General features: G+C 38.9%; 1 protein-coding gene across 1 annotated transcript in view; it reads left to right on the forward strand.

The window, feature by feature from the left end:
* The window catches only part of RBKS (ribokinase), a 70,347-nt gene that overhangs the window by 16,089 nt on the left and 32,032 nt on the right, over window positions 1-22,226 (forward strand). The window contains exons 2-5 of the mRNA XM_050894532.1: window positions 2,814-2,946; window positions 8,265-8,328; window positions 11,155-11,217; window positions 19,038-19,202. Of these exons, the coding sequence (XP_050750489.1) occupies window positions 2,814-2,946; window positions 8,265-8,328; window positions 11,155-11,217; window positions 19,038-19,202 (425 nt within the window). The remainder of the gene's footprint in view (window positions 1-2,813; window positions 2,947-8,264; window positions 8,329-11,154; window positions 11,218-19,037; window positions 19,203-22,226) is intronic.

The following is a 22,226-nucleotide window of genomic DNA, read 5'->3' on the forward strand; positions in this document are numbered from 1 at the left end:
GCTGTTTGATTCCCACAGGCAGTTGTTATGCCATGCTGCTTGAAACATCAAGGCCCAGATTCTCATCTCACCAAGCCTGTTTTTTCACCAGTGCAATTATGATGCTTCCATTGGAATGGCATGTTGATGCCAACATAACTGAGAGAAGAATCAAGTCATGGTCTGGTCACTGCTAAAACAAGAATGTGTATGGTTGAACGTACTTCTTGAAAATGCATATGAACTCAGAGCAGTGCTATTAGCAGATGTCTGCTGGGATGTCGCGATTGTTAATCTTCGTCTAAAAATATATTAGCTTTTTGTGGAAACAAATTCTATTTAGAATAAGCTATAATCTCTGAAAAACACCCTAAGGAAGGAAAATGAATTGAGACTTGATACCATTTTCATACTGGAGAATTTAAATGAGAAGACAGTGTGAGCTACTGGATTGAGCTGATGTCTATTTTTGGTTTTGCCACTGGCTTCTTGGCTGACCCGAGGCACAAAAAGGCAAAATGACTTGCCTAAGTTTCACACCCACAGAACAGGAATAATGATGTTGTTCTGCTTTTTAAAGTGTAGTGAGATCTGTGGATGAAAGGAATTACACAAGAGCTTCTATTACTATTTCTTACCAAGGCTGGGTGAAACAACTATTCTTTACTGAATGGCACATAATTTTAGAAGTGTGCGTGCAGTACCCTGGCACTGGCTGAATAGGAGCTTCCTCAGCTGAGTTTTGTGGCCTTCATTCTCTGGTCCACAACCATCACTACTTTGGCTTCCAATGGTGAAAATAGTGATAAATTATAGATGTTACCATTAATAAACATTATTTGTCTACACTCATTACACCTGGTTCCCTGAAACCTTACAGTTACTCATTGTTGTAAACAACCAGCCAGATGCTGCTGTCGGCAAACAGTTTTAACTTAGCAACCCTTTCCATATATATATATAAGATACCTACAAGTATACTTCTAAAAAGCTGTTGTGTTTTTATTTAAAATGGTTTAAACGTTTCCCACCAGAATGTTCCCGGCTTTACCTCTCTGGAAACAAAATGAGTGTCATTAGCTGTATGTGTGAGCCTTCTGGGGTTTCTCTGTGGTCACCCACACAAAATAAACCTGCTGGCTGGGTACCATACCCTCACACTAAAATCTGGGGTGTTCTGTTAGCGAGCATCCCTACTTAGAGTCTGCATTCCTACCTGCATCTCTCCAGAAACTGTAACTACTGATGAAGCACAGACCCGTAACAACTCCTTCAAAGCAAAAATCCTAATTTCTGGGAGTTCAGGACTTGTTTGGCTTTGCTAGTGTAATTTTAGTTTTCTTAATTTCCTAATGATCCTAAACCTTCAGACTGATGGATGCTGGAATTGAAAATTAGTAGGAAAAAAATGTTTGCTTTTTCCTGAGAATTTTCAGTAAATCAGGCTGTGCTCTGTCATTAATTCCATAAGATTTTGCAAACACCAATATGCCCCAGAAGTCGCAGGATAAACTCAGAAAGTAATACACACGTATTCTTCATATCCTTTTCAAAAAGTACTCTGTAGTGATTTGCTAGTGCAGAAGCATGTCACCTTTTTTCTGAATTGGAGGGCTGGCAATTTTGAAGCTGTTGTAAGATTTATTGGTAAAATAATGTTATAAATTGACAAACAGAGCTGAAGTTAATCTCTTCCTCATTAGGGCAGATTCCTCTGCATTCTTTCAGACTCCCCTTCCCCACTCTCCCTTTCTTCCCTGCAGACTTTTGGAAACCTGTCTGAGCTAACTGTCATTGACTGAACAGGTTGCTCGTACATCATAGGAGGCCTTCCCTCCACACATTTTGTGAACTTGTTTGTAGCTTAAGAGATAGAAGGAATTAAATTTTTAAACCTTGTGCCTGGAATGTATGGCTTGAGGAGGCAGAAATTTTGGTAATCTGAGTGTTATAAACACACCTTTGAGTTATGTATTTTAATAGAAGTGGCAAAAGTAAGCTAGCCTTTTGCATCCGGAGGAGTTCTTCCACATAGTCTCAGTGGTGTTTTTTCTTCCTTTCAACTTTTGCTGGAGATAGCAAAGCATCTGGTAGGGTTAACAAAATTACAGTTTTGTTTTGTTCTTTCCAAAATGGAAATTAAACCAGAATACACTCCTGATGGGTCTCCGCTTGTATTAGTGCACCTGGTTCTGGGCACCCATCCCCAGAAGGATGTAAATGTAATTGGACTGTGTTTGAGAAACAAAAAAATGGTGAGAAGTAAAGCTTGATTTGTAAGAGAAAAACTTAAAAAAGTTAAATATGTACACTGTGCCTGAGTGACAGCAGAGGGGAGGAAGGTTTTGAAAACAATCTACAATTTTGAGGGGCGTGAATACCAACAAAGTGAAAAATTACTTAGGGTGGTTCAAGAAGGTATAATTAGGTGTAATGAAATTAAATGAACAATATGTAAACTTGAGCTGAATGTTACAGTAAAATAACATGAGCAGTGAGACCTATAGATTTATTATTTATCTGTATTGAGTTAGCACTGGGGAATCCCAGTCAGGGATCAAGTGCTTCTTTTCCTGTAGAAACATGAAACACGAACAAAAGAAATGCAATCCCTCTCTTGAGTAATAAACGAGAAGCTTGACTGGGTGGCATATAAGGAATAAACTTAAACTGGTGGGATGTGGAGTAGACAGCCTAAAAGGTCTTTTGAGTCTTTTTTGTCTTACTGGCTGGCTGTTGGACCATTTAGGATTATAAGAATGTAACTCTTATTTTGAAGATGCTTGTTATTTTCAGTCACTAATGTATGTAAATATTGCTTTAAATTGGAATAGCCTTACTACGCGATTGCCAAGAGCTGGAGAAACTATCCTTGGACATAAGTTTTTCATTGGTTTTGGTGGGAAAGGAGCCAACCAGTGCGTCCAATCTGCTCGACTTGGGGCCAAGACCTCACTGATCTGCAAGGTAAGCACTGACTTGCTGTTGGATTACAGCTGAACCAAATGTTCATGCAAATGCCAGTAAACCTTTAGGTGACTTACAGAAAAGTTTTTTGTGGTTTGTTTTTTTTTAATCCCTCTCTAATTCCCTTTTCCGTATTTCAGCTATAAATTTAAATATGGAGGAGGCTGTTACAGATCTGGCAGAAATAACATATAAAGAAGGATTGCAAAACTTGGATTGATGTACCATGGAAAAGAGAATTGGAGAGAGTTTGAGATAGATACTCAAAATTCAAGTAATCTTGATTAGCCCCTCCTCTTTATGTTCCCCACTGTTACAACAATCAGGGCTTCACTGAAGACATTCAGGTGCTAGACACTATAGTCAATCTGAAATTTTCTTTGTAGGTGATTAAAAATCAGACACTGACAAGCCAGTAACAAATCTGAGAAGAAATGTAAAAATTTGTGCTTCAAGGGTTAAATCATTATCTCATTACTTGAGATTAGGATGAGATGTTCACGTCCGAATTCTAGCACCTTTGCGTGCTATGGGATTTTTTTTCCCCACTTTTCTGAAATATCTGATACACAGCATTTCTAAAGACTGGCTCACAGACCATCAGGCTGATTCAGCTTGGCAGATGCTATATTCTTAAAATGCTTTTCTTTGATTTTTGTCATTAAACATTATAAGTTTTGAGTGATCATTACTAAGGTTAAGATCAAATTTTCTCTCTCTGTAGCCTTATTGTCTATCCTGTGCTAACTGTAGATGAGACTTCAAATTAACTGGACATACTTTGTTATTGCCATAGCCGGGGAGGATGCTAAATTTGTTGGATCATTGTCTGTCAGGGATTTTTTGAGAAGTACTGGAAACATCTCAAGGAAGCCTTTCTCACTGGTTTTCCAGTCCAATATTTAGGCTAAAGAATGGTAGCTATAAATCTAAATTATACCTGCAAGCATTTCTGTGGGACATTATCACTAGCTGTTCTACAGTGTGGGGGTTTTTTATATTGGCAATGTTTGTGCTTCTGTAATATTGTGTATATTTGATCATCTTTGCATTCAAGAACGATCAGATTCAAGTACAAGATGAACTGGCAATGAATTCCCTGCTAACATTTCCTGCTAAATGTTAAAGGGTTTTTTTCCACTGAAAGTGTGAATTTTGTTTTATTTTTTAATGGTCTGGCCTTTGCTCAGTGCATACAAGTTTCTGGAAACATTTGCATTCCTAATAAAATTTAGCAGTTACTATAATTTCTAATTACTTTCCAAAATCATATTTGTGTTATTGCAGTAAAGCCTTCTTTCTTTCTGATGTGTATTTATTGGAGAAAAGAAACAGCAGAGAATGACTCTTAATATCTATAAATGTTAGCATTTTGTATTTTTTTAATTTTAAAAGTTAATATTTACTTTTTAAATTAAAAATGCACTTTATAGCCTCACAAAATAGTCTCATCTCATAGCAGTACAGTCTTATATCTGCATAGGTCAATGGGATGTGGCATAAAGTTTCTTGCTGAATAAACTAAGAAAAGTCAGGCAATAATGAGCCATTACAATTAAATTATTTTTACTTTAACAAGTCATCTTAAGTATTCAGTGATTCTTAAAGCCAGATATGCCCCTCACACACACACTCTGTGCTCAGTAACATGCTATGTTTTGGTCATAATTCCCAACATTTTTTATGGAGTACAGGTGCAACAAAAACTTCTACAATCTGAAGTTCAGGGAATGGAATCAGTATTAATGGTAAGGACATTCTGCTGGAGTGTGGCATCCTCTTACGAGGACTGTAATTTAGACAGAGGATGTCCTCAACAAGAGTAGAGGTAGACATCTCAGATCAAGTGACAAGGCATGCTTCATGCCTCAGAGCTTTAAAACACAAAAGAGAGCCAGTGACTATCTGGTGAGGGTTTGAGAGAGGGAGTTTTAGAATGACTTACAGTTATGACTAGAGATGCCACAGAGTGCTGTGGATTTTAATGTAAAATCCAAGTACTGAGTCTGAGTAGTGGAAATGCAGTGTTCTACTTTCTGCCTGGATGTCTCTGCAAGTAGCCGCTGTTACTCTGGGTTATCAATATGTATCACAGTATCAGTCTTAAACTCCCAACTCCCCTCCTCAATTTGCTCAGTACAGTAAAACAATGTATTGATGGAATAGGCCTTCAAAATAGGCCACTTCAAAAAGACAAGACAGACAATTGTTCAGAGAAATGTAAAGGATTACTGTCAGGGAACTAAAGGATCTAAGCAAAGAAATTAATTGCTCGTGTTCATACAAGAACACTGTTGCAGTACTGAAAAATGCACAGTGGTCTTGAGAGATTCCAAACTCCCCAAAGTATTCTTTTTTTTTTTTTTTGTAGTGGTCATTACCAAAAAAATCTGTTAAACATCCTAGATTAAGATGGTGGAGGGATGTTGGTCTGAAAGACATTGTACGTGCTGAAAAAAGTCCTGGTTTACTTCTGACAAACAATTTGGAATGATCCTCACTGGACATTGATGTCACTAGCCTGATATTGCATATACTAAATTCTACATAAGCCCCAGCTGCATTTGATTCCTACTTAGAAATAGAAAGTGCTGTATTACCATGCTATGTAGTCTTCTGTCTTTAGATGATCTGTAAGCCAAATTTAAGTTAAAATCCTGTAAGCCTGAACCCTCACTTCATTGTAAGAACACAGCTATATCTCAGATGCAGCCCAGAATATGATGAATGTCTTCAATTGTTTTTTCCTTTTGTATTACTGTCTTTAGTACCTGTTTAATTCCCTAATGAAGAAAAAGAGTAAACACTCTCTCTCAAAAAAAGAGCATATAGAATAGATTAAACAAACAATTGTCAAGAGGTACACGTTTTTGCTGTAATTGATTTTCAGGTACAGATGAGTTTGATTCTCTAAGCTGCTAGAATTTTAGCTGCTATGATGCCAGCCAGCTCCCCTAGCTCCACATGGAAAACATGATAGTAAGCAGGGAAAACTCAGATTGAAAAATACTGATGTAGTTCCACTCATTCTAATATGCAAACTATGTGACCATAATGCCTGTACAAACGGCTATTGTTGTTAAGAACTCAAGAAAGAAGAAATGCTATTTCAGCACATACAGTGTTCTGTGGTCAGCAGACTAAGACGTTTATTCTTCTGTTTACCCAATAGTCCATCTAGCAGGGTCTGTGCAAAAACAGAAAATATTTAAAACAATGTTATATAATTTGACATGGTCAGTAAATATGCTTTTACTCTAAAACGAGTCTGATGCCAATACTCTGTATTCCTTGGGGGTAAAGCCTGAACGGAAAGATAAGCCCTTCAAACGCACTAGGATTAACTGGGGTGGATGCTGATGAACTAACATGGAAAAAAGTTTCCAGAGGAAAAGGACATCCATGGAGACCCCTCCAAGGGCTTCCCTCCAGCATTGAGATGTCTCGCTGTGAGCAAAAGTACCACAGCTGATCTCAGTTGTTATGACAGTTGAACAATAAGGGATGCCTGTCTGTCAGTTATGTAGGACCCAGAGCTCAAGGAAAGAAGTTTCAGTTGAGCTTTTGGAAAGTGGTTATGAAATATTTCATTGCTGAAATAACTGAGCAAACCCTGAGATTTGTTGTAGAAGCTTTGTAGCAGCGAGGGACGGAAAAGGTGATATCAGGCGGAATGCATTCCAGTAGTTAGGCTGAAGAGGCGAGCACAACTCAGGTTTAAATTGCAGATGGCTGCAGTCATCCAGCCTAAAGCAGTCAGAAGATGCAGCTTCTGACAACCTGCCCTGTCTGGCAAACTGGGAGTAGTCAGAGATACAGAAATATTCTAATATGCAAACAACGAATAACACAGTGACCAAAGTAAATGTTGTTAGTTGTTTTTTTTTCCATGTACTAGAGGAACGTTCCATCTGGTTAGACTGTTTTGACCTAAATTGCTGTCCTCCTTTGGTAAAAGACTGAGACTATCCCTAATAATGCTTTAGAAAAATGCCTTATGGAGGTTGTAGGAAACGAAAGTATGTTTCAAAACATGGTTGTGCAATAGAATATGTGGGGGGAAGGATCATCCATCCGTTGACACTTTAAATTTTAGGATTCTGAATCGCAGGGTTTGATTGTTGTGATCACTAGCTAGTATTCGGGCCTTCTCTGAGTTTTCTAAAGAACTGAGCTCATAAATAGACAAATTTCTAACAGCAGACAATAGGGGCAGCTGCTTTGTGCTTCCAGTAACTCAAATACACCGTTAGCTATTTAGTGCTGTTTTATGAGAAGATGGATCTTTAGTTAGGGCTCCTCGTGTAATTCCTTCATTGTCTAGACGATGACCAGGATCTTGATTTGGCTTCTAATCTGAAAGATGTTTTTTTCCTCTTGCAAAAATACTTCCTGTAGCATTGGTCAGTCTTTGATACCGCTCAGGTACCCAGCTTACTCTTGGAAGTGGGAGCACACACTATGTATGCTGAAGACATAGGCTAAAAGTGGTGAATTAAAAGCTATGTTGGCTTTATAAATATATTTTAAATGCTATTTTAACATTAAGCAAGTTATACCATTTTTTTTCTCCATATACCTCATCTCCTTTGTTCAGCTTGTGTAATGTAACAAAACAGAAATGTTTATTAGTCTGAATAAACAGCAAACAGAATTCTGTTCAGCTAAAAGGATTAGTGGAGCTGAAATTACAAACTCTTTAACTTGCTGTTAGAAAAACAATAGAGCATAGCTTGACTCCCTAACTCAACTTGATCTGCTGTTGCTGGATAAAGCAAACAAAAAATGTTGAATTTGTAAACAGTACATTTAGTATTGAGAATTATAGAAATCAGCAATGCCATGTTTATCGTCACTTTCTATCCCATAACCACAGTTTGATATTTTTTCACCGAGGAAACTTGAGGTAGAAAATTCAAAATACAAACTGCAATTAAGAAGGACACCAGAGTTGCTATAAATACTTTCAATTTGAAGCTGAATAATTCGGTACGCTTCCAGATTTTACAATCCCCAGAAAGCTTCAGTGTCAAGGGAACAGAGTGGTTCTAAGAGAATGAAACTTGAATGTAGCGACATGACTGTAAGGGCGAGTTTTGTAATAGAGGAGGAGAAAACTGTGGAACACTATTCCTATTGTTTATTAATACTATTAATACATTATTATTATTTATTAGTTTATTTATTAATAAGGCAAAGTGCTGCAAAACAGAAAGTGTTGTATTCAAATTACATTAGGGCGTTCTGTTGTCTAAAGATGATCTATCTATCCTCTCACCTTTCTGTAGAGAAAACCTATCCTTTTATCTTTTGTATAGGTTGGGAAGGATTCCTTTGGCAATGATTATGTTGAAAATTTGAAGAAGAATGGTATTTCTACAGGTAAAATTTTACTTTAAAGAAACCTTTTGTATTATTTTTAAGCTTTAAAAATTGGTAGTGGAGGGTTTCTTATTTTATTGCCTTATTGGATATGTTTTAACATTCAGAACTATGAATAATTGTTTTGACACAGCTCGCAGGAATGAATGAATATGGGTGAGAATATGGGGACTTCTGAAATCAGCTGTACCACTAAAAATAAAATGTAATGCCATTACCTCTAAATCTCAGATGATTACATCGGTGCAAGTCACCTGAAGAGAACTTGCTGTTATGCAATTGATTAGGCTGGCATTAATGATGGTAATGCCTGGTGAGAAATTGAACAATCCAGTCTGATTATTCATTCTCAATTTCATGTTGAGAGGGGGGTGATAGAGTAGAAATGCATTTGTCAAGTCAGTACATTTCACCTCTATTTTGTGAAATGACACGTGTGGTCATTTGAGGGACTGCAGCCGATGTTTGTTAACACACATACACACAAAAAATCAATGTTAAAAGGCTTTCGGGAAAAGGGAAAATTAAGCATTCACAATATTCTAGTATCTTTGCACCTTTGTAACCCTAATTCTCTCTCATGTTTAAATGTATTATTGTGTGCTGCTTAACTACATGATCACATTTTTGTCTACATGACTCTTGTCTCCTTCAGGGTGGACAAGGATGAACAGATGCAATCAATAAGTGGCAATTCAATATTCTGTTTATCTTTTCTGTTTAATGTGCAGCCACGAGCTTCATTTACTGCATTATTCAAATCCTGCTTTGAACTATCAGTATTTTGTGGGCTTTTTATTATGCTTATCAGTATAGCTTCTAAATATTTCACAAATGTATATACAGGTTTATTCATTGCATATCTTCCAACTTAGGCAAGAAACCAGGCAAGGATACCATAAAAACAGTGTCTGTTAGTGTACAGTTCTAAATCTCTCCAAAGCATGCCTACCTCTTGAATAAAGTCTTTGATCATGTAAATACAGCTATCATAATGCATAGCACTTAATGAAAATATATATTCCACAAGGAACCTTAAATCTCATGTTTTCTGATTTAAATGATTGATCTTGCAATCTTAACATAAATTTTTAAATAGTCTTTGTAGCAGCAAAAGAAAAGTATAGGAAAAAAATTCAGAAATTCCATCATATTGCACTTCATTGATACCTAGATAGATCAATTGAAGGGTTGGAACATTTAGGTCCAAGGTACCAATTTCTGCTGATCGAGTTAAAAATATCTCAGGGTGGTGTTAGATTATCACCCCCTACGTTGATCAGCCCTGGAGGAAGATAGGAGGTACTGCTGCTGAGGCTGGTCCGGGATCCCAACTTGCATTCCAAGATTTGGAGGCAAGGGTGATTCAGTGTGCACAGACCTTTTTGCTTAGGACCATCTTATTTCAGTCCCTGGCTTTTCATCTCAGTTTAATCCTTGTCTAGCCTGTCCCTGTTGTTATGCATAAGGATACTGGGTACTGGATGAAAATCCTTGCTGTAATGCCAGTTCTGCCAACTTTCATATCCTGGATTCTTGTTGTATGTCTTCTTTGTTTACATTGCTCTTCTATTTCCTAACATATCACCTTACCCCTTTTCTTGCCAATTCCAATCTGTTTCGTAATTTTCCCCTTTCCCAGTCCTCCTGTCTTCCACAACCTATCAGCTACCAGCACTGCTCAGACCATTTAGACCTTTACTGATGTGTTATTCCCTCTCCCACATTTGAACTGGGCAGCTTGCTGCTCATGCTGCTTATTTTCTGCAGGAAGAGCATTGAGAGCACTGAAGACACAAGTTCTCTGCTTTCAATTCCAGTGTGCAGACCTAGCTCATGGTGAAAAGAAGCTATAATTGCAAGGAAAGTTCTGCTCTGACCCTTGTAACTCTGAGCTAGATAAAGGTACCTCCAGGGCGAGTACCTGCAATACTTTAGCAAAACTGAATGAGCGTGATGTTATGTGTTTTTTCAGCCTTGTTCAAATTTGAGCAGATTTTTAAATTGGCCACAAAAGGCACATCTTGAGACAGAAGCCAACTTTTGCCCAGCATCAAGTCCATGTTCTAAAATGTTAGAACACCAGAGCTTCTTAAACAAAAGGTCACCAGAATTTGTCTCAAATAAAATAGTAGATTTTTCTGAAATACAGTTCTTGGGGGGGGGGGAAAACCCTCAACTTTTTTGACAGTTTCCTACTACATTTGTATCTAAAAAAACCCCACCTGTCATAGAAAGTTTCAGACCACTGGCTAATATTTGACAAATTTGCTGACAGCTGAAAATGGGTTCTTGTAGTAGTAAATATGGAACAATCTTCATAATAGACAGTGCTGCCAGCCTCACTTCTAGTTAATTTATCTGAATAATAATGCAAAGAGGAAACATATAGCCTCACCACTGCCTTCATAGCACATGATAATATCACTGCTGAAATGCAAATCTACACAGAATTAAATGCTGTGTTGTTTTAATATTTTTGTTTTCTCCAGCCTTGACTCTATTGTTTCATTGGATAAAAGGAAAACTTCCATGTAGGAGTAGAGTGCCTGAGAAGGCTGTATAAATAACATGCTTTCTCTAAAGCAGAGATGTAGCCAAATTAAAGAATGTTGGACTCGCATTTCTGTTTTGTGGGTGTAAATTAACACTTTTTGTTGTTGTTAGCTTCTCTGGCATTGTTGCACATGAAAGAGTAATTAGCATTTTTAAATTGCTGGAGGTTATGGGTTCATTTTAGATTTAATTCAATTAAGCTGCATCACATGCTATTGGTTGAAAGTAATGTATTGAACTAATGCATGCTGTAACTTTTCCCTTTCTTAGCATTTGTAGGTCAGACTACAGATGCTGCTACTGGAACTGCTTCAATAATTGTCAACAGTGAAGGTACATATTTCTACTCTGAATTGTCCTCTTTGTTCTGCCTCTACAGCCGTAAAAGAAACCTTTGCCTTGTCACTGTTAATTGTGGAATTTTTTTTTCTACATCTTTCATTTTTTTCACGATGTGGTGGGTTGACCCTGGCTGGATGCCAGGTGCCCACCAAAGCCGCTCTATCACTCCCCTCCTCAGCTGGACAGGGGAGAGAAAATATAACGAAAGGCTCATGGGTCGAGATAAGGACGGGGAGAGATCACTCACCAATTACGATCACAGGCAAAACAGACTCCACTTGGGGAAAAAAATGAATTTAATTTATTACCAGTCAAATCAGAGTAGGATAATGAGAAGTAAAACCAAATCTTAAAAGCTCCTTCCCCTCACCCCTCCCTTCTTCCTGGGCTTAATTTTACTCCTAAATTCTCTGCCTCCTCCCCCCAAGCAGCGCCAGGGGGATAGGGAATGGGGGTTGCGGGCAGTTCATCACACGCTGTCTCTGCCGCTCCTTCCTCCTCAGGGGGAAGACTCCTCACACTCTTCCACTGCTCCAGTGTGGGGTCCTTCCCATGGGAGACAGTCCTCCACTAACTTCTCCAACGTGAGTCCTTCCTATGGGCTACAGTTCTTCACGAACTGCTCCATCGTGGGTCCCTGTCACGGAGTGCAGTCCTTCAGGAACAGACTGCTCCAGCGTGGGTCCCTTCCATGGGGTCACAAGTCCTGCCAGCAAACCTACTCCAGCATGGGCTCCTCTCTCCACAGGTCCTGCCAGGAGCCTGCTCCAGCATGGGCTTCCCACGGGGTCACAGCCTCCTTGGGCATCCACCTGCTCCGGCATGGGGTCCCCCACGGGCTGCAGGTGGAGATCTGCTCCACCATTAACCTCCATGGGCTGCAGGGGGACAGGCTGCCTCACCATGGTCTTCACCATGGGCTGCAGGGGAATCTCTGCTCCGGCGCCTGGAGCACTTTCTCCCCCTCCTTCTTCACTGACCTTGGTGTCTGCAGAGTTGTTTCTCTCACATCTTCTCACTCCTCTCTCTGGCTGCAATTGCTGTTGCACAGCAACTTTTTTCCCCTTCTTGAATATGCTGTCCCAGAGGCGCTACCACCATCGCTGAGTGGCTTGGCCTTGGCCAGCAGCAGGTCCGTCTTGGAGCCGGCTGGCATTAGCTCTATTGGACATAGGGGAAGCTTCTAGCAGCTTCTCACAGAAGCCACCCCTGTAGCCCCCCTGCTACCAAAACCTTGCCACACAAACCCAATACACATGATCTTATTCACACTTCATTGCACTTCCTTTTGCTATAGGCAGTGTTGTAGGTTGAGATGCCTAAAAGCAGCAGAATCAGACGCTTAGATTAGCAGTGTGATAGCCATAATTCAATCAGCCAGCTGATCTATCTAGTTTTACATTGGCCAGAACACACAGTGTAGCAGGTTAAAGCTCTCCTTTTCCACCACAACTTACCTAGCACTTTTACTATGAGGAAAGGGTTTGCCTCCTCAGCACACTGAGTCATTATGCCCTGAATCAGGAAAAGGAATTGTCCTTAGTATAAGTAGAAATATTTATGTTGATCTTGTAATATTACCACAGTTCTTGATCCCAAGTTGCATCTGCAGTGATGAATACACAGTGAAATGGCATATTTGTTTTTTCTGTCTTAATTTTCCTTAGCCTGTGCCTTTACTCTTATATTGCAGGGGAAGAAGAAAAGATTTGGCTTGTTTTCATATTCTTCTTCAAGATTGCTAAATTATCCTCTGAAAACTTTCTGTTTATCTTTTCCTCAAGCAAGTTGTGCTATTGAGAGCTCTTAGGAGGAGTATGTGTATCTGGATCAAAATTTAGAGCTCAGAACTGATAATGTTTATGCAAACATAACAAATTAAGTGTGATTGGATTAGTTCATTTTTGGTGCAGCTAAGAGCCTTCATTTGAACAGTTACCACAGCTTAGCTGACACATCAACTTAACAAGCTCCTGTGTAACCTGATGGTAGTACATTGGGCTACAGCTCAAAATAGGAAAGGAAACATGACTATTCACTCCAGGAGCAAACCTGGGAAGGAACTGTGACTAAAGACAAGTCTACACAGGAACATTCGGGAAAATTAGGCAAATTAGTTGGATATGTGAGTTTAATTTTCCCTAAGTAAGATTAATCAAAGCCTTGCATGACAGCTCTAATTCAGAAATAACGTAGCTCTAATACATTGAATAAACTGGATACCTGCCTCTTACTTCCACCTCCTTCTCTTGGTTTGGATCAGCAGGTAAATTACCACAGCAACTATTAAGAACTTCTTTCTTATGCCACATACAGTCACTACTCTGGCCATCGTAAATAGGAGAGAGTGAGAATCCAGCAGCGCACTCCCAGGCCTCACTGTTTTGTACATGTAACCATGTTTTGCACTAGGTTTGCTGTCCAGAATAGTTGAATAAGAAGCAGTCTTATTACTTCCCAATTCATATGCAGGGCCAACTATGACAAACATGGTGTAGACTTGAATGAACAGAGGATGACCTGTTAAAATTATAACACCATGAATTTTTCTGAAGGATAAGGAGCAAAACCATCTTGTGGATCTAAAACCTTTGTAAGCACCAGGAAAGGGAAACTGATTGTTCAGTGCCATGAGGTTCACAGTGGGCTATCTTACATGTTAGTGTCAGTGTGAAAGGTCCCTGATAGTCTTGTGATTCACGTAGTGAGATGAATAATGCATAACGTCATGTAGGTTCTTTCTTTCAGAAACTGAAAAATCCTAAATTAAGTTACCGCTGGCCTCAGATTTCATTTAAAATCTAGTAGAAGAGCAAACCTGGTCAGAACTATGCTATAAAGCAAACAGATGCACAGAATTGGTAATGGTTCTGGTTGTTACTTCTCTCTAAAACCATCTGGCGCCTGAATTGAGTAAATTGCAATAAAATAGCAGTACTTATGTGCTTTGCTGTTGCAAGAGACACTATTTTTTTTTTTCCTGTAGAAACCTGGCTGATTTGACCTAAACAGGTTTTACAGCACTTTTCAAAGGGCTTGTCTACACATGCATGTTTTACCACAGTAGTTGTGCTGGCATAGCTGAAACACCACAGCATTCAATGCACTGATGTAAAGTAGTTTCTGCTAGTTCAAATTATACCTAAAAGGGAAGCATTTGAAGTTGGGGGTGGTGATGGTGTTTTGTGTTAAGACGACGAGTGACAAATAAAAACCATAGGTATCATCTCGCTAAATCACCAAGTTTTAATTGCTGTATTTTCACACACCTAACCTGCACTTCATCTTACCAGTTCTCTACAAGTACCAATACTTGGGAAAAATACCAACTCCGATCAACTGAGTAAAATCACAGGCAGAAGCAGGAGAGATACTCAAGTAGAGGGAGCAGACTATGATGGATGAGTGAAGGCAGAGGAAAAGAAAGCTGTAGAGAGCAGAGCCAGAGGAGGCTCTGAAGTAAACTTTCCCTGATACCTGTGTCTGTCTAGTTGGTGCTGCTGAATTTCTGGGAGGATTTTTACTGGTTACTGAATTGCACAGCTGTAACTCAGCTGTTATTGTAATTGGCAAAGTACTAAAAATTTGAAAATTATCAGGCACATTTGATGTTCTCAAAGTTGCGTTATGTTCTGGGACAATACAGTGTAGTTTCAATAAAAGAGAGAGAGGTTAAATCCCTGCTTTAATGCAAAATGGTGGAGAGATGTTTAACAAGTTTATAGTGCTGCACTGGAAAACGTGCAGCCCAGAGATGCTGCAAAGGTTGCCCCTGGGCTGGTCTCAGAAATCTGTGCAGAACCTTTCTGGAACCTCGTGTTCCTTTCAGTTGTTCTCTTTTATGCGACTGCCTCTTCAGATGATAGGTTTTGACTAAACACAAGCTTCAGGACCCTGTTTACTAGCACCCTGTACACTTCAAATCTGTACTTTCTCTCTTAAGGAGAAAAGCTGGTACGTCCAGCTGCTTTTCTTAACACGTTTTCTCTGAGGTGCATCACACCACTTTGAACCCCAGCTTTTGTTTCCCCTTTCAGCCTGCCTTCTTTCCACTAACTCTGTCACTGAGCACACCTTCTGCTAACACTGTGCTATTGAATGGTAAGAACTCCATAAAGTGATGATGTGTGTTGTACTTTTACATACACACATAGGGAGGAAGAAAACCTCTTTTTTACATGATTACCTGTGAAGTTTATTGCAGCTTTGTCCATATCTGGTACTGACTGTTAACGGTGCCATTAAGCTGGCCTGACTGCACCAGTAGTTTGAACCAGTCTGACAGCTTCCGTGTTCATAGCAAAAATTCACTGGAGGGGCAACAGAGGTTGGCAGGTCATGATTAAAATGCTCTTGATCATTGCAAGTTAGGACTTAAAACTCACCTAACACAGAACACTGAGAGATAACCCTCACTTGAGATAGGCATTGTGCTGACTTTACGATAAAGTTATTAATCATTCATGAACAGTGAATAGGCATTATTTTGTAAGTGAGTGTACCTTCAATACCAAAGCACTACTAGTATAAAACCATGCAAAATATATATTTAGATAAGGCTAAATAAACAAGGCAAACTTAGAATACACATGCCAGCTTGTTTGAATTATACTTTCCAAAGAGAAAATCTTTGGTTTGAATCTTCAGGGTTATGAAGAAAAGTCACCTGAATTTTTATAGAATTTCTACGTATTGACATTCATCATGAACTTTAATGTTTTGTGTACAAGACTATTCAATGCTCCTACCAAGTAATTGCATAGAAATTATGATACCATGACACACCCAAAACTTGCCCTCATATTCATGAACTGTGTGATTTGGCAGCAAATGTTTTTCTTGTAACATTCTTTCCTGGTCACAAATATAATATTTTTTCCCTGTGAATTATGAGGCAGAAGCTCTGCAGCTATTGTTATAATTGCATTGTTTGAGATTTTGGTGAGTTCTAAGCACTACTGATGGCTTTTAGGCTCGTCATCCCATTTTAAAAAGTGAGGGCTATTGCACTGTGGTGTTTACTGGTTTGCCTTTGATTTTTCCACTGGCACATCTCATCTGGTGGCACCTATAAAATGACACTTGTAAAAAAATCTAGCTTGAGTTATCCATCTTTCTAAGAAGTGACAGTAGCAGGTTTAGATGCTCAACTGAGGACAGTATTTGCATATGCAGCATTCACGCTGTTTTAAGTATTGATTGGACCCAATCCCCATCTGGTGTAAGCTTGCACAAGTTTATCATCAGCTTCATTTATCTGTTCTAGCTTATAGCAACTGTGAATGTGGCCTTTACTATTTTAGCTGATGTCTGCAAAACTTAAAATTATATAGATGCTCCCATCAAAACTGAGAATTTTTAGTCTAAGTAATGATATGTTAGAATTAACTGTAATGCAGTAAGTATATTTTTCTCTTTCTTAGTGTGGGCAACATTTTACCTCACTTGAGCTGTTTCAAAGTTAGGTGTATGGCTTAAGGCTTCACCTAGAGTTAACAGAGATTCATAGGCATTTCCAGACAACAGTTTATCTCCTCAAACAGATATCTAAGATATGTAAGATTAAAAAAACTCTGAAAATATTTGTCTCTCCTCCTTGTTGAAGGAACCTAGAAAACTAAGTTTTCTTGGAATTTTCTAGAATGTAGAATTTTTTTTGAAAACTTTAAAAATTAGTTAATGTTGGACAAGATGAATCCTACCCCTCTTTGCCATCTGTCTTTAACTCTGTTGTCCCTGGTGCTGATTTCCCATCTGATTTCCCTGGCAAGAAATAACTGCTTTCAACAAAAAGGTTGCTGGTGATACAAAATTCTGGTATTAATTGTGAGTGCATGGGTCCAGATTCTGCTTTCATGCACACTGGTGTAAGGTTGTGGTGACTGCTGTTGTTCACAGTTAGTGTGGTATATGTAGCTAAGAACAGAATGTGGCTTTTTCTCTAAAGCTTGAATTAAGCCCGTCCGGACTGTTACACTGCAGTAGGTACTGCATTTCCCTGGCAGGTTCGAAAGCAGACTTTAAGTCTCTGACCTTTTGTAGTTACAAAGAAAAGCTTCTGACTGTGATGCAGTGCAGCATGGTCTACCTTGAATTTGCACATATGGGTTTAAGCAAACAGCCTTCCTTATCGCCTTGGGCCATTAGCTCTGAAGTCTAATAATAATATACATGTCAGTACAGCTAAATAGTTCAGCAAGATAATGCAGCAAGACATGTGGACAGAGTCTGAGATTCTAGGTAGCACAGAGTCCAGGCAGAAATGAAATATATTTTTGTTCCACGGATTCTCTGCCTTTTACTGTTTGCACTGCTGCACCCTGTACACTTTCAAAATATATGCTTGGCAAAATAGGTGCAATTTGCCTTTGAATGTTTCCTCAACAGGATTCAGATTTTTTTGATAGCATTTACTTGTTGCAGAAGGTTTTTTCTTTTTTTTTTTTTTATCCGAGATGCCCATCATTGTCTGTTGAAAAGCAGGGCGTTGGCTTTAAATGCTGAGGTTTTGCTTTTCATATGCAGCTGTTCTGTACCAAACCATTGACAGCAGAATTGCTTTGGAAAGCTTGGGCCCCTCCCTCTGAGATCACTATATTATTCTTTCCATTGTCCTGCTTTCTTTTCAGAACATATTTAGGGAGACAAGCTTTGCACGTTTCTTATTCGAAGGACTTTGAAGTCGCATTCAACAAAAATAATGTATTTAAAAACATAAATATTTATTTACAGAGTAATTCAGTTCATTACAGAATTGGTAGCCTTTAATGATTGGCAGTCCTTAAAGGAATCTTCAGCGGGGGCGGGCTGAGCCTGTAAATCAAGGAACAACTGACTTATTGAATTTAATACCTGAGTGATTAATAATAAATTTTAATTTGAAGGCACCCATGCCTGAAGGTTTCTAGGTGTTGTAACAGAGATTAAAAAAGAAGGAATGAAAGAAAGAAACTGCAATAAAAGAAGGCAACTTGCATGTCTGAAGAAAAACAAAAGAATATTTGGAACCTATGTAAATGAACCTCCTCACCTAACTGTAAAACAAACTACGAGAATCAAAAGGATCTTAGATGTGCTTTGAGATACTGCCGTGCTTCCGCATGTATAGCTTTGCTTAGACCTGGCCAGCTTTAAGTGCAGAAGAATCTGTCGGCCACCTTCTTTACTCACTTCTGATAAACCTTTCCTTAGACACAGGCATTACTTTTCTGGGTTCTTGTGGCAAGCTGATTCTGGTTTTCACGATGGTTAGGGGCCCTAACTTGAAGCGTCGCAGGTAAACGGAGCAAGCTTGATCCTCTGAAATCTAAAGAACATGCACAATTTTCATAGCTGTGTGAAATATTCTCTGTTTCCAGCTGATGGGAAAATTAAAATTTTTATGGCATTTTTGGCACATGAACTCAGTAATCACATTGATGCTTTTCTCTTCCAAGTGCTACTGGAATATTTTAGGAAAATATCAGCCTTAGCGTATGTCCCCCATCTCCACTGTGACTACTAGTACAGCGCTTCTTTAGAGTTCATAGAAAACACCAAAATAAGACTGGGGAAAGCCCATACATGAATTCCCAAAGAAATATATACTGCATTTGTTGTGCAGTGTAGCATTCATTAGTCCGTCGATCTTTTTGATTATCTTCTGAAATCTTTGGATATTTGAAAATGTCAGCAATGCATACATTTTTAGTGGGGTTTTTTTGGAAGGCAAATTGAAATACTCATCTGAAATGTATTGTAGAAAAGCAAGGAATTGTTTTGCATACTTTATTGCAAAAGTTAATGTAAAAACCACAATATCTTCTCTTTAGGACAGAATGTTATTGTCATAGTCCCAGGAGCCAACCTGCTTTTAAATTTTGAAGACCTGAAGAGGGCTTCTGATGTCATCCGTAAAGCCAAAGTGGTTGTTTGCCAGCTAGAAATAACCCCTGCTGTTTCTCTTGAAGCCCTGAAAATGGCACGTGCCAGTGGAGGTAATTTAACATAAGCTATTCTGTCTCCCTCATTTGTGTTGCACGAAAAATATTCTTTATCGTGCTTTCTAAATAAAGATCCTGTGGTCTATTCTGGTTTCTGTCATACTAGTTTTATTTAGAAGTGAAACAATAGCCAACAAATTAATGTTATGCTAATGAAAACTGAATTCCGTTTTAAAATTTTGCAGTCTTTACCTTGAATGGCAAATCAACCCATACCCTTATAATCTCCCTGTATATGTCTGGTGCTGCCTTTCCTCCTATTTTCATGCTGTGACTAAATACAGTATAATGTTGTTAGGTCAGGAACTATGGGCCTGACTCTGGTATTATTCCAGAGCAGAACAAGCATAATGAATGCAAGTTAGTAAAGTTCCACACACAATAAAGTGAATGAAATGACCTCAAAAACAGACTTATGCCCTTGTTCTCCCAGCATAGCAGTAGGTATGGCTGTGGTTTTCTATATAGAAGTTAACATCCTTAAAGTAAAAAAAAAATGCTTTTTCTTCTTAAGCAAAATTCTTAGAGTGTGACTTGGCATGCTGCCATTGAATAGACAGAGTCATGGTCTGTGAAATTATTAGTAAATTGTTACTGTGCTGTACTTTTAAGTGTAGGCCATTGTTCCTTCAGCGTAGGATATGCATAGACAAAAGCTGACATTTTGCTTGAACAGGATGGGGTTTCACTACCGACATGATGTTTTTGTTGTTTAAGTGCCTGTAATGCTTTCAGTTACTCAAGCACAATTACCGCTGTATTTGAACACTAAGTAAATAATTATGCAAGTGAGGCATCTATATGAGATTAAAAATATGTTCTCATCTATCCGGAAGATAAGACTGGGAGGGGACAGCTCATAATATGGTCAATCACGCAGCAAGTCGGGGATGGAACTGGGATCAGAACTAACTGGTTCCTTGCAGCTGGGTCCAGACTTGCTCCAGTAGATCATAGCACGTCGGGATTTTTGACTTTTCAGTCCTCCTTCTGCACGGAGGTCTGTTATGCACCTGTTGTGATCACCAGTGTTCAGGCACTAGTGAAGACGTCAGATGCAGCAGAACTTTATGCATCATGTTCGTGTATTTTGTGCTGATTTAAGCAGCTATGTTAGATGCGAGGCTGGGAGAGAGTGGCTCTGAAACTGTGGTGGTAATAGTCATAAACTCTATAAACAGAACTGTGCATGGGAAAAAATTATTTTGACCTCTGTTTGAAATGTCAAAACTGGGTTCATGCAAATCTAAATAAAAATTAAAAACTTTAGAAAACTGAATAGCACCTGGAATGCTTAAAATATATGTGTGGGGGGAAACAGAGCTTACTATATTTTTCGTTATGTTTTATGAAAATGGATAAAAGCATTCTTAATCTAGTGGTTAATGGACTATAGTTGAGTCATAAGTCAATATCCATGACTTATTTAGTCTACTTCTAAGTCTATGCATAGTTTCGGTAAGGTGCTTCACACTTTTGTCACCCTCATACGGCAAGATGCCAGCCTGTGACAGAAGAAAAGATAGGATTTTTTTAAAGGCAATTAAAAAAAATCCAAACCTGATACACGGAACAGACGTGCAAGCATTTAGCAACTGTAAACAGCACAATGTATTGAGAAAAGATAGTAGTTAACTATGGGCCAGCTACAGTTCTGCGCTGTCAGTCTGCTATCATTGTGCAGCGCTGGTACCAGGAAAGTTGCTTCTGCTTTAAAGCAATAGGCTACACATGTTCAAATGTCATGTGCAGTCAAATCTAAGTAAACAGCTGAGTTTGTAGCACTGTAAAAATCTATCCTTAGCCAACTGTAAATTGTTAATGCAATTTCCCTTCTTTTAGCCTGCAATACCCTCATGTATAATGCAGTACTGCATGTTAGGATGTGCACTAGACTATTTTTATTTAAAACAGATGCATACCCAGATGCTTCAAACCTCTGTTTCAAGGGTTTTTTTGCTTGTTTTTCTTCATTTTCACTGAAAGAAAGAAACAATAAGATGGAGAAAGAATGTGGACACACAGGCAAGAACCCTTTGCTTCTGTTCAGTGAACGTCACCTGGATCTGTAAGCTAGAGAGGGACATCTCATGTTCTGACATCCTCTCGTTGTGGCACTGATTATTAAAGACCTTGTGACAATCTTGGGGAGGAAGAAGGAAGGGGGGGAGGGAGGGAGGAAGGAAGGAAGGAAAGGAGGGAAGGAAGGAAGGAAGGAAGGAAAAGGAGGGAGGGAGGGAGGGTTGTGAATGATTATATGAAGTGGGTATAAATTGTAGTGGAAATCTGACTGCAAAATTCTAGGTTTTTAATGGCCACGTGTTGTGAAGCTGCTGCTGTTTCCAAGATGGGGACCGGTTCATTGATGCGCAAAATGTTATTGTATATCGAAGTCTGTAAAGCAGTTTTTGGGCTTCTGTAATGACAGACTCCATAAAAGATGGCTGATAATGTCCAGCCTATTAATACTGTAGTGAAGAATGGGCTGGAAGCAGCCTCAGGTATTAAGGTTCCATGTCACTTGCAAGTAAAGGATCTATTTTTCAGGTGCTTCAACTTTCTAATCTTGGGCTGCAATTTTTCATATCAGCTGTTTGTCTGTGGTTAAGCTCTTTGTAATTTCTCCCAAAGCATAGTGGCTGCAGAAACCAGGCAATGGAAAATGCTTCCCACCCTACCCCTTTTTAAATTATGAATACTGCCTACCTTAAAATTTACTTAAGACTTGATAGAAAGGGAGCTTTCTTTTAAAGATATCCCTTTACAACAGTATGGAAATCTGCCTAATTTTTATTGTATCGTCTGCCTTTGGAAAATAACTACCTTTCACATAGACTGGAGAGAATTGTTAGAGCTTCACAGCTAGCTTCCCCTGAGAGTCTGTCCACACAGGCAATTCCTGAATCTGATTTTAGGCCCCTTTTTTTGTACTGTTAAAAATCTCTAGTAGGCCCAGGAAGTGCAGAGCAGGAGCTTGCTTGATTTGAATACAGAAGAGACAAAGCTGGATGGGAATGG

Source organism: Gymnogyps californianus, chromosome 3, assembly GCF_018139145.2.
Source record: "Gymnogyps californianus isolate 813 chromosome 3, ASM1813914v2, whole genome shotgun sequence".
Lineage (NCBI taxonomy): Eukaryota > Metazoa > Chordata > Aves > Accipitriformes > Cathartidae > Gymnogyps > Gymnogyps californianus.